This window comes from Podarcis raffonei, chromosome 5 (genome assembly GCF_027172205.1).
Source record: "Podarcis raffonei isolate rPodRaf1 chromosome 5, rPodRaf1.pri, whole genome shotgun sequence".
NCBI lineage: Eukaryota > Metazoa > Chordata > Lepidosauria > Squamata > Lacertidae > Podarcis > Podarcis raffonei.
This window is the reverse complement of record NC_070606.1, coordinates 65,681,613-65,699,546: the sequence shown is the minus strand read 5'-3', so window position 1 is coordinate 65,699,546 and position 17,934 is coordinate 65,681,613. Positions and strand designations below refer to the sequence as shown.

Below are 17,934 nucleotides of genomic sequence, written 5' to 3'. Positions count from 1 at the left end.
CAGGACTGCAAGTCTAACCTTTGAGGAGCATAGGTTGCCAGTAATGAAAAGCAAAAAGGGAGCTGTCTTACTTTTTCTGTAATCTGCTGTCCTTTTCATATATTAAAAAACAACAACCAGCCTAGCAAAAGGCCAGGTGAAGTCATAGGTGACAGCAGATCTGAAAGAAAGCAAACCCCACACTCTGTCCAGTCTTTCCCATCCTTGTCATTCTATATAAAGACAGCAAATCCCACTGGCTATCAGGATGGCATTAAAAGTCCCAGAAGGCTTTACATCGGAGGGAAGACATTGGTTATAGCAGCTTCTTGTTTCCTACCTTTCTGTCACATATGCCTCCTCAGTTACATGGAATAAAAAAAGATTAAGATTGTGGCAACAAAAGGAATCAAATTAATATAAAACATTGTCTTTTCATTCACAATTACCACAAAGAGAAAGAGAAAGGAGATCTGGATCCTGTCTATTTAGACTCGATAAAATATTATGACAACATGTAAAAATGGGAGCAGAGTCTATTTTCAGCAAACTGACAGCATGCAGTGTATACACAATAATGTAAAACTGGCTGTATTCTTTTGTCATAAAGGCTTCAGCTGACAGCTTATGCAAGGTAACGGGAATCAGTCAACAAGTCTGTTTACCCTTAGACTGCATATAAATGTCTGTTATGAAATGTAAAGCTTGCGAAGGTCTGGCAGAAGACAGACAGCGCTATTGTGGCAGCGTTGGTCAGAAAGCCACGTCTCACACCTACGGTAACCACAGAACGGGTTAATGTTAAAGAAAACCAAGATAGGTCAGAATTGAGGGTATTGGTTCCCAGTGGAAGCAGAACTTCCTTTTCCTGTTCTGCAAGCAGAGAGTTTGAGAATCAAGGAACATAGTGAAATTAGTCAAACTTGGTTCTCCTGACTCCAAAAGAGCAGTGCTGGTTGGAACAAGAGAGGATCTTCTAGCCAAGGCAGAGAAACTGGCAATGAGCAGGCTGCTTCCTTGGGGCGGGGGGGGGGGGGGGAGAAGAGTACAGTTAAGCCCAGTCTTGAGCTGCTTTTCTGTTGTCAAGAGTGGAACAAAGGGAGCTGGAGCGAAGGAGAAGAGCCTCCCTTGGCATCTTTGTGCTCACAGATATAAAGCACTTTTAGACATAACCCTCTAGAAATCTAGTCATAGGGAAATGGAGGGGGGCAGGAAAGGGCAGGGCAAGGTAATGTCTGAATTTCTTCTCATCGCCCATCATCATCACCATCACCACCACCATCATCAAAATGAGACCCAGAGGCAATTGCTCTTATCTGCACTATTATTTCTCCATCTTCGAAGTATGAAACAGCAGGAAGGGAATTGCTGACACACAATGAGTCCATATCTAGTAAGTGGTTGCATGAATGATGAGTAGGCAGCAGCTCAAAGCATGTACTGACAGCCTTCAATACATTTTAAACCATGCAAACTCGGCCCTCCAGATGAGTTGGGACTACAACTCCCATCATTCCTGTCCTGTTAGCTAGAGATGATGGGAGTTGTAGTCCCTATACATCTGGAGGGCCGAGTTTGACTATGCCTGTTTTAAACACAATCAGTATTACAGAGGATTTAAATTTTTAAGTGGCATTTGCAGTAGAAAAACTTAAGAACCTTGCTAGATCAGACCAAAGGTCCGTCTAGTCCTGTTCCCAACATAGCCAGCTTCCCAAGAGCTCATGGTGGCCAATATGGATGGGTGATCTCACTTTTATCTTCAGAAGAATCCTGTGTAGTAGGCTCAGTTGAGAGACAATGGTTGGCCCCCAGCCACTCAGGGCGGTTCACATAGGCATGGAGATTTGAACTCTTTCTGGACAGAGTTGAATCATGACTCCACACTGGCTATAGTGCACTTCACATTGGGTCAAATCTAACCCAAGTTAGTCCCACTAACATCAATGTGAAAAGTCAGTCATGACTTCAGTTTATGTTCCACTGAAATAATGGGAACCAAATGCAACTAACTTGGGGTACAAGACTATATACACTTCCTTGGGGGTAAATCCCACAGAACTCAATGGAACTTGCTTCCAAGTAGACACATATAAGATGGGATCCAGATGTGCAGTCTAATCCTATGTCACACAAATGATTTGCCTTTTGAAAACTCTCCAGGCCATAATTTTACTTCCAATGTTTAGTTGCTGCTTTTCCCCACTCAAATCTCCAAAGCAGCTAACAGAAAAATCATAAAAACTCAATGATAAAAGGCTATTTAAGAAATCAGCACAACAAAATAAGCAGCAGCAGTCAGCAAAACAATTTCTAAAACAGCCACAGGAACAGCGGCCAGTAAAACAAACAGATCAGCAGGGACAACAAATTCAGTTAAATGCTTTGGAAAACAAAAAAGGTCTTAAACTAGCACTGAGCAAGATAGTAACAAAGGTACCTACCAGAACTGACTGAGAAAGGCATTCCAAAAACACACCTTCCTGGCCTTTCAGCTGCCTGTTGAAACGTTTCTGTCTAGCACATACATCTGAAACAATACACTTTCCTTTCCTTTTTATTTTTTACCCTGCCCCCACTTCCTCCCATTTCTCTGCTGCTTCCTCCTTGTTGAATTTTAGTTTGCAACCTCTTTGGGTCAGGTGGTGCTATATAAATAAAATAAAATCCAGTTGAAAAGTACATAGACTCCCACTACCTTTAGAAGGGTGGGGGGAAACAGAGAGCCTGGACTTAACACCTAGGCAGGAATTAGGGGTGGAGGGAGAGATTAGATTCCATTCACGCTGAAAGGCAAACCTACTTAATTTGCACTTCCCAAATGCACGAACAGAAACACAGCCAATCTTTGAAATTCGCTCTTATCTGAATTTTGCAATGCAGTTCTCCAGCCAAGGAATGTGTACAGCATGTAGCGGGGTAAAGCGTGCATAAAAATGCACATATTAGTGAAAATAAGATACAAACATGCATTATATTAGGGGGAATTGCTTTGCAACAATGTGTACATTAGGCAAAAATGCATAGAAACATTTGTATATTAAGAGAAATTCACTGATGAATTTTCACTGGGACTTAAAAAACACACACCCAACAACCCCACACTGTGCATGGAAATGGGGAGAACTGGACTTAAAAGTAGAAAAACATTGAAACTTGGAGGAACTGACAAATTCCCCCATCCTTGGCAGGAAAAGCCAATCACAGACACTTTGGCTGTAAAAACTCAAGAGGTTTCAAAACCGCTGAAAGGCTGTTTTGATCCAGAGAGATCCAGGTGTCTCTGTCAGTAGCTATGAGATCATATTTAAATCAGAGAATCAAAGCGTTTGATGGGTGCAAGTGGCAGTTTCTTCTCAAATCACTTATAAGGGCAGAATTGGCCACGCATTAGCCCAAGCCCACAAATACTGTATCTAATTCCCATCCACCAGATATTACTGCGCCAAAGGGGGGGGGGACAAGAATGAATAAGCAGCACTGAGAGAGAGTTGCTGGCTGCAAGCAAGGATTTAAGTAAACTAAGCCTAAATGACATACTGTCAACCACTATACCATGTTCAGTGTTTGCAAGCATGTGAGTGTCAGTAAAGGCAGGAGAGTCAGTTTTGTTACCATCTCTTACTCATAGTATGTTATCTAACTAACAAATCACTGCCTGGTGCGGTGCATGTGATCATATTGTATCAGAGCACTGTCTTGGGGTCAATGGGGGATGCCCAGACACTTGAGAAAACTCTTTACGCTGTTGTCACCTCATGGAAGGCAGTGATTTATAGCCTAGCTGGGGATGGTTATTATACAAAGAGATCAATTTGCAAAAAAGAAAGAGAGGAATTTCTATGAAGTCAACGTTTAGAAAAAGCACTGGCCTTTTAAGGAAATGTCTGTTAAAAGCTTCTCAACATCTTTATTACCATACAGTTTTTATAGTGTCTGAAGAGATCTGATCTGAAAAGCCCCAAGACTCTGGATGATTAGGGTCAAGCAGCCTGCAGAAGGCCACTGCGAGAAAATTATTCAGGAGCAATTTTGCATTTCATTAGATGAACTATTGAAAATTCAACATTTGGACTTGAGTGCTAGAAACTACACAAACCAGGCTTGGTGGCATTCCACTTACGGCCAACTTCTCCAAAAACCATACTTAAGCTTTGGTGGGCCTTTAACGGAAGACAATTCCAGAAGAAAACAAATGGAGAATGCTTCCTTACAAGCCAGTGTTGCGCTGGGGATCAGACAGAAGAGTGCTGTTAGCTGCCTGCCATATTACAGAGACTCAATTGGCCTCCATTAGAAGTCAGGCATTTGGTGCTGTTGGTTCCATGCTGTGGTGAACACTTTCCCAGCAGAGATTCAGCAGCCATTCCTGCTTTTGACTTTCAGCCATCTCTTGAAGGCCTTTTCACAAAACAGGCGTTTGCTGTTGTTTTGACTGATCCGCCAATCCCTTTAATTATTATTTGTATTGTTTTTAAATAGTGTTTTATGTCATACTGTTTTGCACCACCCTGATATTTTATGATAAACCAGTACAGAAATATGGCTTTACAGAAAATTGGCACATGGGGCATTCTCCTGCTCGCCTGAAGTTCCTTCTGCCTCTACTCTCCTGTTTTCTTTGCCACCACACCAGCAGAGACCCGGAGCATGGCACTGAACAACTGCCTTGATTACCAAACTGCTTTTCATCGGCTCCATTTTTGAAGGCTGAAACTTTGCTGCTGCCTTATTCCCCTGTTATTTTAAAAGGTTCATTGTACAGGGCATTATTTGTTGCTGGTGTGCCAGTCAGGTTTCTTTGTGTCTCCCCTTCTTTGCTATGGCTAACCTGTTAACAACGAATTACTGTGTAATCTTTATATTCTAAAGAGCTGTAAGAATGTATTACAGTGGTACCTCTGGTTATGTACTTAATTTGTTCCGGAGGTCCGTTCTGAACCTGAAACTGTTCTTAAACTGAAGCACCACTTTAGCTAATGGGGCCTCCCACTGCCGCTGCGCCGCCAGAGCATGATTTCTGTTCTCATCCTGAAGCAAAGTTCTTATTGGGAGATGATATACTATGAATTGAAAAAAATGTTCAAAATGACATTTGTAAAAAAACCAGAAGCATTTTTGTTAAGGATTTTAGGACAAGACCTGCCAAGAAAAACAAAGAACTTATTTAAGTATGCTACAACAGCGGCAAGTGTCTTGTTAGCACAAGGATGAAAGAATGAGGAAACTCCCAACGAAAGAACAATGGCAAGAAAAACTGATCAGCTATGTGGAGTTGGCAAAGTTAACATATAAACTGCGTGAGAAGGACAACCGTGACTTCAAGGAAGAATGGAAACTATTTACAAACTACAGTGGTACCTCGGGTTAAGTACTTAATTTGTTCCAGAGGTCCGTTCTTAACCTGAAACTGTTCTTAACCGGAAGCACCACTTTAGCTAATGGGGCCTCCTGCTGCCGCCACACCGCCAGAGCATGATTTCTGTTCTCATCCTGAAGCAAAGTTCTTAACCCGAGGTACTATTTCTGGGTTAGCGGAGTCTGTAACCTGAAGCGAATGTAACCTGAAGCAAATGTAACCCGAGGTACCACTGTATTCATTTCATCAAGAAGCTCAGCACTGCATGTATGGCTTTATTCCATTTAATCCCCACAACCTGCCTGTAAGGGAGATTAGGTTGAGAAGTTGATTTAGTCCAAAAGATTTCCAGGAAGCTTCGATGTGGGGTGGGGATTTGAACCCAGGCCTCCCTGGGCAACGTCAATACACTATCTGCTCTGCTGAAGTGGCTCAACTAATACAGTGGTACCTCAGTTTTCAAGCGTCTCGGAAGCCAAAAGTTTTGGTTTTCGACGCCGAAAACCCGGAAGTAATTGCTTCTGTTTCCAAACGCGCCTCAGAAGTTTAATGGCTTCCACTGTGTGTTCAGTTTTCACCACTGAAACTGAAATTCTCCCTTTGCGCCTCGGTTGTCGAACATTTCAGAAGTCGAATGGTCTTCCAGAACCGATTATGTTTGACAACCGAGGTACCACTGTACTTAACATTTATACTGCACATTTCATGTGCTCAAAGGGTTTAATGAACAGATTAGTGAACTAATGTAGTCATGATCCTCATATTTCAGACTGGGGGCTAACAGAACAGGGGGTTGCCTACTTAGCAAGATGAGTGAATGGGGCACCCCCTGGTTTGCAGTTTATACTCTTCAGTCACTCTGCTATACCAGAATAAGTGTAAAAGGGACTAAAGAAAGAAACGAACCTTTTTATTGTTTCTGTTCCTTTTTTAAGACCTTCTCCTGAAAAATACAACCAGCTGTATGCTGTCCAAGTGTTGTTGGACTCCCATCCCATCAGTTTCATCCAATATGATCAACAGTCAGGGATGATGGGAATTGGAGTCCAACATCATCTGGTGGCCCACAGGTTGCCGACCCCGATATACCTTAGCCTATGCATGTCTACACAGAAGAACGTACAAGGGGACTTGTAAGTGTGCATACGATTGCAGCTTTACTAAAAAAAGAGTGAGATTCCTTTATATGAGGAATGGGGAACCTGTAGTTTGGAAAGGCCAAGACAGAGCGCCAGGCTGGGGGCTCAAATCCCAACTCAGTGGGTGACATTGGGCAAGTCACTGTCTCACACGGCCTGTGATTTGCAGAAAAGAAAGGAGGAACGCGTTGACAATATTCAGCTAGATGGACCAATGGTCGGACAACATAATGCAGCTTCCTTCACTCCTACAAAAATCCATGTAAACCACCCTAAGCTTCTTGGGTCAAGGGGAAAGATGGTATTAAAATACAATCAAGAAATACCTTAAAAGCTGCAGTTAACAGCAATCATGCTGATTACCTGAGTTAAGTTGGCTTCCTTGATCCTCTAAGACTACTATGGACAAAGCACCGCCAAAGGAATTCTCTCCCTCAGGTTTGTCACCTATTCATTAGGGCTTCCCCTCCCCAGCAAGCGCGGTTCCTACTGCTGTATCACTGCAATAAAGGCCCTGCTGGTTTAGTTACCCAACAATCCACCAGTTTGCTTGCAGACTCTGGATTCCTGGAGTGCGTGTGTGCGCGCATGTTTCCATATCTGGCTCTTTGTACTTGCACTGTTACTCTGTGCTAGATAAGCGCAGGGAGTGGGGATTACCAGAGTTTCCTCTGCGTTTTCAAATCCCTTTTGTTTTTTCTCTTGACCTACGCACTTAGGCAACCTCCCTTCTCATACCGACACTGGAGGCCATGCCCTTGCCCACAGTATCAGGAACTCCCGCTGCTTAATTTGCTCGTGCTAGTCTTATCTGTGGTGACCACTCCTTGGTGAGATTTCGGCATGGAGCCACCTTACCCTCCCTCAGAAAAATGGGCCTGCCTGCTCTTGTTTCCCCTGAGTGGTCTAGCTCAGCTGGCAACAGCTGCCCTCTTTGGGCACTTGCGGGTCACTCCGGCCTTATGATTGGCAGTTGTCCATGTCCAGGCGCTGGCAAGAAGGCAAAATCCCACGAAACAGAACAGGACAATCTGTAGACGAGATGTTCAAAACACATTTCTCCCCTCTCCCCTGGAATGATCCTGGAAACTGTAATTTCTGAAGGTTGTTCCCCTCAGGTGGGGGAATGTGCTTTGAATGTGCCTTGAATATATGGTGTGTACACAGCCAGAGAGTGTGTGTGTTTGTGTCACCTAGCCATAAGTGGTTTATTTCATGCTTCTGCAAGAGCATCCTCTTTAATGTGCAACTGCCACCAAAAGGTGTGCTGGTCGAGAGAAGCAGCTACAGTGGTACCTCGGTTTAAGTACTTAATTCGTTCCAGAGGTCCATTCTTAACCTGAAACTGTTCTTAACCTGAAGTACCACTTTAGCTAATGGGGCCTCCTGCTGCCGCCGTGCCACCGGAGCACTATTTCTGTTCTCATTCTGAAGCAAAGTTCTTAACCTGAAGCATTATTTCTGGGTTAGCGGAGTCTGTAACCTGAAGTGTATGTAACCTGAGGTACCACTGTATGCCCAACTCTAAATATGTTTACTCAAGTCCCGCCAAGCTCAACAGGATTTGTTCCCTAATAAGTGTGCATTGCTGTAATGAGGTCGTGATCATGGGCATAATTTCTTGGAAGCAAGTCCTGTGGAACTCAGGGAGACTTACTTTTGAGTAAGCTTGCAAAGGCTGCACAACTTAGGCACACCTACCTGAGTAAGCCCCACTGAACTCAACAGGACTTACTTCCCGACTTATTCTCTCCAGCTTGTCTCAGCAAAGGCAAAAAGCAGGAAGAAAAGAACCAGCTCTCTCTCTCATTTACAGAGATCTCTCCTCCTCCAAACTACCCCCCACCTTTGGTGCTGCTGCCAAGATAAACACACACTACATCCTGATTCAATCACGAAGTTATCAACACTCTGCTTTCCTACCAACATTACATGAACCAGGTAAAAAGGCAGCAAGGGAGCCTTGCAACATCCTTTCAACTGCCGCACATTTGCTCTGAGCAAAGGCTGACATTTCTTAGAGCTGGAAGGAATCTGGCTTCCAAGCCTCAGTAAAATGTGTAGAATCCAAGGAATGACATCAGAAGCAACTCCGCCAGTCAGGCACACAGCACCTATTAATGGGTTCAAGGCCATTATTACTTCTCATCCTTACTTTAAACGCTTCAGCTGAAACCTTTTTGAGCTGAGGGTCAAGGAGCTTGCTAACCTTGCAAATAAATTAACAGAATGAACTAGTCTCCAGAGGGTTTTAATAGTGATCCTGTCTTCTACATACCCATGTTAGACAAGCCACAAAGGAAGCAACTCTCTTCCCATTCACAGAAATGAGATTGCACTACCATTGGGGTGTGGGTGGGGGAGAATCTCATTCCCCATGGGTGACAAGAAAAATGGCTTCTTGCAAGACTGACCCAACTGTGGAACAGTTACAATCAGTTCTGCCACTCCAATTACTGGATGCATTTCTTGAAATGAGTAAGCCAGCCAAGGAAACTTACTAGCCAGCCAAGAGGCCTTTCAGTGTCTCATGAGAGGGGAGCAGGGGTGTTTTCCATGACCAGGCATGGAAATGGAGCTTATGCTTGTAAACAGTGTCCTTCTAACAAGGGGACTGGTGGAGAAGGAATGCTCTGTTCCCCACTCTGTCAGTCTGTCTTGGTATGAGGCAGCTTCCTATGAATTCTTGGCCATCATTGAATTCCTGGCCACCATAGATTACAAAGCAAGTGCTATTGCAAAGTCTAAAAAAGCAGTGACCCCCCCTTCCCCCCTCACAGCACTCCACAAGACCAGTGAATTTCTGGTCTTATTTTCCGCAAAGATTTGGGACACTCGGAAACCAGAGATCCACATCCTTTTTGACTTCATCCTGTTGCCTTTTGCTCCCTGACAAACTGACCCTCAACTGCAACCAGGGGTATAGTGTGGAGGGGGCCAGGGGACCACAGCCCCAGGCACATGATTTTGAGGGGGCGTGAACCAGGCACCCCCATGCAGGGATCCCTGCCCCACCCTGTGTGCCACTGGGGATTTCCGGGGCCCGGAACCCGGCCTGGCCCTGATTTGTATAGTGTATATAGGTCACCAAATTTACTTCTCCTTAGCAAACACATTTTTAGTACAAAATATACACAGTTTTGGTCTGAGTATGGGCTTCTGTCTCTGTTGACACATATTGAACTAAGATGGGCAACGCCTAGATAGGAGCATCTATGACTGCTGGTGTGAATGGCTGCTTAACTGAATTTGTTGCAGACTGTATACTTTTTTGCAGCTGAATGTGTCTATCACACACATGCACACCTAATTGCCAATTGAGGGTAATGCTTCATACATCTGATGAAGTGGACTCTGCAGACCACAAAAGCTGATGCCACAAAAAATGTATTGATCTTGAAGGTACGACATTGGTTTTGGTGCAAGAGACCATTCCAGAAGTTGGACTAGGACTGATTTAGCCAGCAATCCTAACCATTCTCCGATCAAAACCCGCCTTTCCTAAACCTTTAAAACAAAATAACAGCCAATGCATTTGTTCGAGATGGTCTCCCCTTTTTCCCATGCTGAAATGGAAATGAACTTCTAATCAGATCTGGCATTTCTGGTTGCTTAATTCTGAATTGAGGTTTTCCATTATTAGGTCAACAACAATCTTACAAAGTAAGAGCAAAAGCTTTCAGGTTTTCCAAAACTCTTCACCAGGCTAAATTAAAACAAAGCAAAGTGGAAGGAACTCGTGGAAGACACCATGAATCTGCATCTGGTCAGAGTCTTATGGCAGAATGTGGGCAGAAGGAGGAGATGTTCGAATGAGGAGGTTGGCTCCCTCCTCCCACATTGGGCCATAAGACTCTGACCAGACGAAGACTCATGGCATGATCACCAGCTCAGCATCTCCATTTCCCCTAAGCCACTTTCTTAGCCATCCAGCCTGATGGAAGAATTTTTTTAAAACTCAAAAGCTTGCACATTATTTCACAAGATGAGTTTAATAAAGGGTATTGTCCTAAAATAGATTTTGGATATTTTATCACGGTCCAAAAAAGCTACCTTTACTTTTTTTTGTTAACAATCCACTTCCTCAGCAACTTTTATTACTTTCAGCTGCCAATTCCCCAGAAGCTCCCAAATGTCTCCGTGCAGCTTCTTATCTATGAATTTGCCATGATGAACAGATATCTAAGGACCACGATACTAGCGGTACCAGCTCCCTTCTCTTCCTCCTCCTCCATCACTAGCTGTGGCTAAACATCAGCAGTTAGGGGCCTCTGAGCTCCCACCTCAAGAGTCATGTGGAAGTGATTCAACCTCTCCCACAGCAGATGAAGGATAACCGGGATGTGGGGGGGGGGGCAGAGAAAGAAATACTCAGCACAGAGGGCTTTCTCTGAAAAGGCTGCTGTTTGTTATTTCTGGAGTAACTTTTGAGAAAGGCATTCTGTAAACACCGTGCCATAAAATAAATAGGAGCTCCATTATCTTGTGCCGACAGACCAGAGCTTGAGGGGTGTATTTAACAGAGAAATGCATTGTACCGGAACCAGAGCAATGTTTAGCAGCTGCTGCTGGAGCTCATGAAAGTAACGCTGCTTGTTTAGTTTCTCTGGCACAGCCAACAACGTCTGCGCAGGTAGGGTCTTGGCACTGCCCCAGCTCTCGCCTGGGGAAGACAAAGCGAGGACTAAACCTCAGCTCCACACAGACATCATCCCGCCAGGGGCAGGGCTGCCTTGTTGTCATAACGGAGAGGAACACGGGACTGCCGCTCTCCATCCTGCAAGCAAACAGATTGCCAGGTGGAGAGAACCCATCCCAAGCAAACTTGCCATGCCAATGGAACACAACAACAAAAGGTAGCAAAATCATCATTGTGCCAACACCAGCGTTCATTCTTATGATGGGAAACCAGGGAAAGCTTCAAACCTAGCATGCTGGCTAATGAATACTAATGAATTTCTGCAGTGGTCCTGCTGCCAGACTAAACAGCATGTTTCCACATGTGCAGGCGTGCACACACACAAAACTGTGGAGAAACACAACTGCTGTGGGATTTGAAAGGCGACTATGACCCCATTCAGAAATGACAAGGTGCAGTTTCCACAAATCGAGTGGGTGTAGAACAGGAGTAGGGAACCTCAAGCCGGGGGCAGGGGGAGGAGGCAGATGCAGCTTTCTAGGCCAAGCCTGCTTTCCCCAGGCTACACCTCCTCACCACTCCAGCCTCTTGACTTCCCCAGGTGCCTTTGCCTGGCTGAAATGTGTCCTTAAACTGCTCGCCTGGCCGGTGCATGGAGAGAAGTGTGTGGGGTGTATACATGGGTGACTATGCAGAAGCCTCTGACTTCTGCTTGGCTGGAAAGCAGTCTACTGTACTAAAGGTATGGATCACATCCACCCTTTGACCAGTTTTTGCCACTGGCATGCGACCCTCTGGGAGGATCACCGTGATGGAATGTGGTCCTCTTGAAAAAGATCCTCCACCCCACCTTCGTATAAAAGCCACGGGGATCAAGGTCCAGATGAACCAGCATGGTGAGCAGAAAGTTGGATTAGAACCAGAGGAACTCGGGTTCAAATGCCCACTCATGGCCTATCATTTTCTCGCAACACTCTCAGTCTGATCTAGCTCAAAGCCTTGCTCTGGGGACAAAATGGGGAGAGAAAAGAACTACATATGAGATACTTGGGGGGGAGGGCAAGATAAAAATGCAGCAACAATAAATGCAAAAGTAACAGATAAACCCACTGCAGCTGAAGGTATTGTGAAACAGCAAGCGGGCTTGTGGCAAATATATGTTTATTCACAAACTTCTTGTCCAGGTTTAATGCTGGCTTGGTGGTACAAGCTTTGCTTGGGTTCTAAATCATTTTGTTCAATCACAGAGTACAGGGTTAGCTCCGGAGGTTCTGTGTAGAACATTTGCATCAGACACAAAGCAAACTCATTTGACCTGGTAGGGTAAGTTTGGGATAGGGGTGGCCTGAGAGAGGCCATTCTCCATGGCAGCCCCTAAGCTGTGGAATTCCCTTTCCCAGAGTGATTCTCCTGACACCATCACTATGCAGCTTTCTGCAAAAGGCTGTGTCTTAGTGTAGGCCCAGGTCATAAAGCCTGAGCTTCAGCAGCCGCCGCCTGCCATGAACCATCATTGGGACAATTTGCAGCAATGGCAGGAGGTATGTTCTATACTTGTGACAATATTTTATCCTCTTGTTAATTATGCTGCTTTACATGTGCATTCTATATTTGACTTCCTTTAGTAACGTTTTCTTTTGAAGTGTTTAGGATAATTGCTTTTTTGTTAACTTTGCTACGTTAAATGTGCATTCTGTACTTGACCTCCTTTGTAATGTTTTATTTTGAAATCTTTTAAGATAATATTTTAGTTCCCTGTTAAACATGTTGCTTTGAATGTATACTTTTTATTTGACTTTGTAGCATTTTATTCTGGATTGTTTAATTTGATGTTTGAATTTAGGCTATAAACGGCTTTGAATATTTTCCCCTTAAAAACAGAAAGCTGTAAAATGAACAGTAATAATAACAATAAAATGCTGAAAACACACCTCTTTACCTTTGACACTTGAGAAGTGTGTGTTCGGGACCCACCCTATTCCCATAACTGTAATTTATTGTAACTGGTTTTAATACCGAATTCTTGTAAACTGCCCTGCAACTTGGCGTTGGTGAAGGACAGGCAATACATTTATTGATGTTATTAATATTAATGATTAAAGGTGCTTCTTCCTACAGAGTTATCCTAGGTAAGCGCACCAGTATGCTCACTTTGTAGGGCCTATCCCAACTCTGAGAATGGGAAGGGAGGAAAAAGGTCAAGCGTGTTTGCTTTTGACCCAGAAAAATTCAAGGCAGGGAATATTTGTTCTCACTTGAGGGCTTTCCTCCCTGCACGCCCTGAGTCAGCCAAAGCACTTACAATCGGCTAGCCTGCCTCATGAAACCTCACATTTATTATGGGAACGCTGATAAAAACCCTTTCTGCAATGCTATTGTCAAGACTGTAAACAGCACGGTTGCATAACGTTAGTGGCCAACATACAACTGCCTCCACCTCTTCACCAGCTCTGGAATGTGCAAGTGAGACTCATTGGAAAAATATGTCCCCGTTGCTGTGCCATTCAAGGAAGTAAATATAGGATTGTGCTTCTCTGGGTATCTGCAATGTATTTACACCCATGACCAGTTCACTAGGATGACAAGTGTTTATTTATCTGTACCCAACTCTGTCCCTGGACAGGGAAGCTTACAGCAATTTCATCACTGTCCAAAGAGCTCTCAATCTAAACAGGTTTCTATCCCTCCACTCTCATTTGGGATTATGCTACCAATCCCAACAGCTTCCCTTGAAACTCTTTTCCCTCCCACCAGGACTTTTTTGTTTTCTTATTTGCCTCCTTTATTCATACAAACTGGAAGTTTCCTCTTGAAACAGTTTCCCTCTTGGGAAAGTTTGCCCAGCTAAAGGTACTTTTTCTCTCTCCAGAGCTCTCCCGCTCAGGTTGGACCTGTAAGGTCAAGAAAGATGCTATAGGATTGAATTCTAAAGCTGCAAAGCTATGAGCACTCGCTCAGATCAAGTCCCATCAATATAAATAAATAAATCTATCATAATGATCATTTTATTGGCACTTTCTGTTGATATATGCATGCATCTGGCTGCAGTGGTGCCAAACTACACACTACATTACATGCATGGGTTGCACTTGTGCCATCAAAAAGAGCAGTCAAATGGGGGTGGAAAGATCCAGACAAGGGCCATGGGGGGGCAATATGGAAGCACTTAATCCTCCCCCTCCCTGTTTTGTGATGTATTTGCCCTGGGGCGGGGGAGGGGGGAGCTGCTAACTGCACCAGTACCAGTTTCCTTCCCTGTGTAAACAGACCTGTGGGAGCAATTTTCACCAGGACCATAATGTGTAGGGGTTAACTCCCTCCTGCTCTCGTAAGTGGTGCCATCAAGGCAGGACTTTGGGGCAAAAGACCAGGTCTCCATTCAGCAGAATAATCAGGAAGGCCCCCTAAGGCAGCAGTAAGCCAAATAGTTGTTGTTGTTTAGTCGTATCCGACTCTTCGTGACCCCATGGACCAGAGCACGCCAGGCACTCCTGTCTTCCACTGCCTCCCGCAGCTTGGTCAAACTCATGTTCGTAGCTTTGAGAACACCGTCCAACCAAAGCCAAATAGTACACATTCCCATCTAAAGAGAGAGTGTGTCCCCACCCCCCGACATAAGATCATCATGCCCAGAGCCTAGAATTCCCTATCCACAGCATGGTCCCAAATCAGATTGCCCCACAAAGCTCCTATTTCCCCCCCCTTCAGTTACAAAAAATACACAAGTTCAAAACACGCACTCAACACAGCATGCCCCACAGCACTGTATTAAGACCTCCCTCTCAATAAAGCCATTGTGCTTCGCTTTTATTTCCTTTTCTAATTTCTGAACTTCTTTGGTGGCCACCGACTCCTAAGGAAGGGGATCAGATGCTATACTTCTTTCCCCAGCTGGTTAGCAGCTGCCCTGCTTCTCTCAGCAAGAGGAATATGCTGCTAAGCCAGACTGTCCTCTGCAAAGACAGCATCCTTCAGCACTTCGGCAATCTTCTGGATCGGCAACAGCATGCAACAACGACCGCTACTTACCGTATTTTTCGCTCCATAAGACACACTTTTCCCCTCTTAAAATCTAAGGGGAAATGTCTGTGCGTCTTATGGAGCAAATGTGTGGTCCCTGGGACTGGGGGACCCAGGCTTCCCCCGCCAGCCCCGACCTGCTCTTTGGGGCTGGGGGGGGGGAGCTGAGCTTCCCCTGCCAGCCCTGTCAAGCTCCTGAGCAGCTCTGGGGTAGCCCGCAAAGCCTCCGCAGGGCAGCAGGGAGCCTTCATCCCGCTGCCCTGGGGAGGCTTCGCGCGGCTATCCCTGACTTTTGCGGGAGGTGGGGGAAGGGACAGAGCGAGGTTCTCTCACTTCCCCCACCTCCCGCAAAAGCCCCCAAGAGCCACATTTTTTTTTCTTGAATTCTCCCCCAGAAAAGTAGGTGCGCTTATGAAGTGAAAAATACGGTACTTCTGAGTGTCATTATTACTCATATATGAGGCAGGGAAATGCACACACGTTCAAGAGACAACATTCATCCATTTACGGAGTATCATCTCCAATAAGGGGAGGGGAGAGATAAAAGAGGGAAGATTAAAACAGCAACACCAAGGAACATCAAGATTTCCAGAAGGCAAAAGTAAGGACGGCTTCCACTCCAGAGGAGAAGCAATTATTTACAGCACCATCCAAGACATGGTCTTTGAATTAAAAATCAATTCCCACTGAGTTCCAGGTTAACAAATCTGTGGATTGGGGTGAAAGCACTCAGGTGCAGGTAAATAAAGCCGGACGTTTGTCGGTGAGGAGAGGAGAGCACTATAAATGTTGGTTACAGGTACAATGGAGAATTTATATGCCACTTTATGATCCCTATCCAGACTGTGTTGCAACCGGAGCAATATATTCAGTGTTTGTTAAACTCAAAAATAATTGCCATTTAGTTATTTAGCATTTACTTCAGGTAAGTGTGCACAAGACTGCAAAATAATAGCACAACCCTATGCAAGTTTATTCAGAGATATGTCCTACTGTGTTCAGCGAGGATTACTACTCCCAAGTAAGTGTGCACAGAACTGCAGCCTTCTTCCCCAGTCCTATCCATGTTCACCCATAAGTAATTCAGTGAGGCTTACATACAATCCAAACCTGGAGTTCAACCAGTGGAATTTAAATCAACATAATTTATGCTGGTTTAAGTCCAAAAAAGGGTGTGTGGCAGGGATGGGACAGGGCAAGGAGAGGCTATTCCAAATCCCTTTCAATCCATCTCATGACCTGGCAAGTCAGCAGAACTTAGCTGGCAAAAAGGGAATTGCAGGTCAAATTCCTCCCAGAGTTTGGAATAGGGTAACTTAAAACCAGTGCAATTTACATGATTTTCCTATAGTCAGGGTTGCGCAGTACAACGCAAACAGTATTGCAGCCTCAACCGTGCAATCCTATGCAGGGCTGCTCAGGATTACATTCCACCTAGTTCAATGGGATTTACTCCCAGGTAAGTGGGCACAGGATTGCATCCAACTCTGGGAATTTAAATCTGAAACAGATTGCTGTCAATGGAATCCACGACCACGAGATGAACCCGGTCCAGTCTCTAACTAAATGCGCTCGGAGGTCGCTTTGAGAGCAAGCGCTTCCTTGGCATCAGGAGTCGGACTGACTGGCAGTACTCGTGCGCTACAGAAGCCGAACTCCAAAAAAGTCCGAACATAAAAATACACACAGTTTCATTCAAAGTAATGAATGAGAAACAAGCCATTGCACCATCCCCCAAGCAGCAAAGCTGCACCGGGGGACCCCTTACCTTGATGTTACAGAAGACGCTCGCGGAGCAGGTGTTCCCAATCCTGGGCGCTTTGCCGTTTTCCGGCGCCATCCCCATGGTCTGCTCGGCGCGATCTGGAGACTCCTCGGGAGACAAAGGGCGAGTTAGCCCGGAGCCTCAGCAGCCCGTCTCTCGTTGCCCGCCCTCGTGAACAGCCTAGCTCAGGTGCCTGCCTTCTTCGCAACCTACCCGCGAGCCAGTACGAAAAGCTGCCCGGGCGAAAGAGCGCGGAGCGTGCCGTTTTTATAACTCTGCGGCGCACTCCGAAGCGATGATGAAACTTTCTTTCTCCTCCCTCTTTCCCTCTAGTGCGTAAAAGCAGGCGCTGGGAAATGCGCTACCGGGCACACGGCGCTTCCCGCCCGAAAAGCAGGTGGGAGCTTTTCGCTCTCCGAGGGGACGGGCAAAATTTCCCTCTCGATCCCTCCCAAGAGATCAACCCCGCAGGAAGTCAGACCCTCAGGAGGGAGCGCCGGCAAATCCCTTCCCTCCGAGTTCCTCGGCTCCAAAACCGCGCGCTCCGTGGGGAGACGTGGGGCTGCAGGCTCCGGCTTCTTCTCCGAGGTTTCCGGCTGAACCTGCCGTCGGGGCCTCTTGTGAAAGTGTCGTCGGTGGGGTGGTGGGCGAGGCCGCTCGCAGTCTCTCCGAGCACGGCATGCGCCCTCCACATGTGCGAGGTCAGGCTTCGACCTGCGGTCGGTTTGGCTCCAGCCCTTAGCTTTCCAAAGGCCTCTGGCCGGGGACTGGCGCCCGTGGCACGGGGCGTTTGCGCAAAAGAATCGATCTCCCCCGGCCGTTTTACGCACGGCCGGCCTCGACGGAGAAGGGCCTCGCCGTGGCCTAGGCTGCTCTCTGCAGCTCGGAGCGAGGCGGGCCGCTGTCCCTGCAGACAACATGGTCCAAGCAGGCGAACCTAGCCGGTGGGCGCTTCTTTTCCCCCGTTGCTTGGAAGCCCAGTCGCCCCGCAGTTACCTCGAGAGGCACTGACACAACGGAGGCCTGACCCCGC

General features: G+C 45.8%; 1 protein-coding gene across 3 annotated transcripts in view; it reads right to left on the bottom strand.

The window, feature by feature from the left end:
- The window catches only part of SLCO2A1 (solute carrier organic anion transporter family member 2A1), a 63,145-nt gene that overhangs the window by 44,220 nt on the left and 991 nt on the right, over positions 1-17,934 (bottom strand). Inside the window, exon 2 of one of the 3 annotated variants that reach the window (XM_053389863.1) lies at positions 16,905-17,009. In XM_053389863.1, coding sequence (XP_053245838.1) covers positions 16,905-17,009 — 105 coding nt within the window. Of the gene's footprint in view, positions 1-16,904; positions 17,356-17,934 lie in introns of those variants that run through there. The other 2 variants (XM_053389860.1, XM_053389862.1) reach the window with 2 other exon arrangements.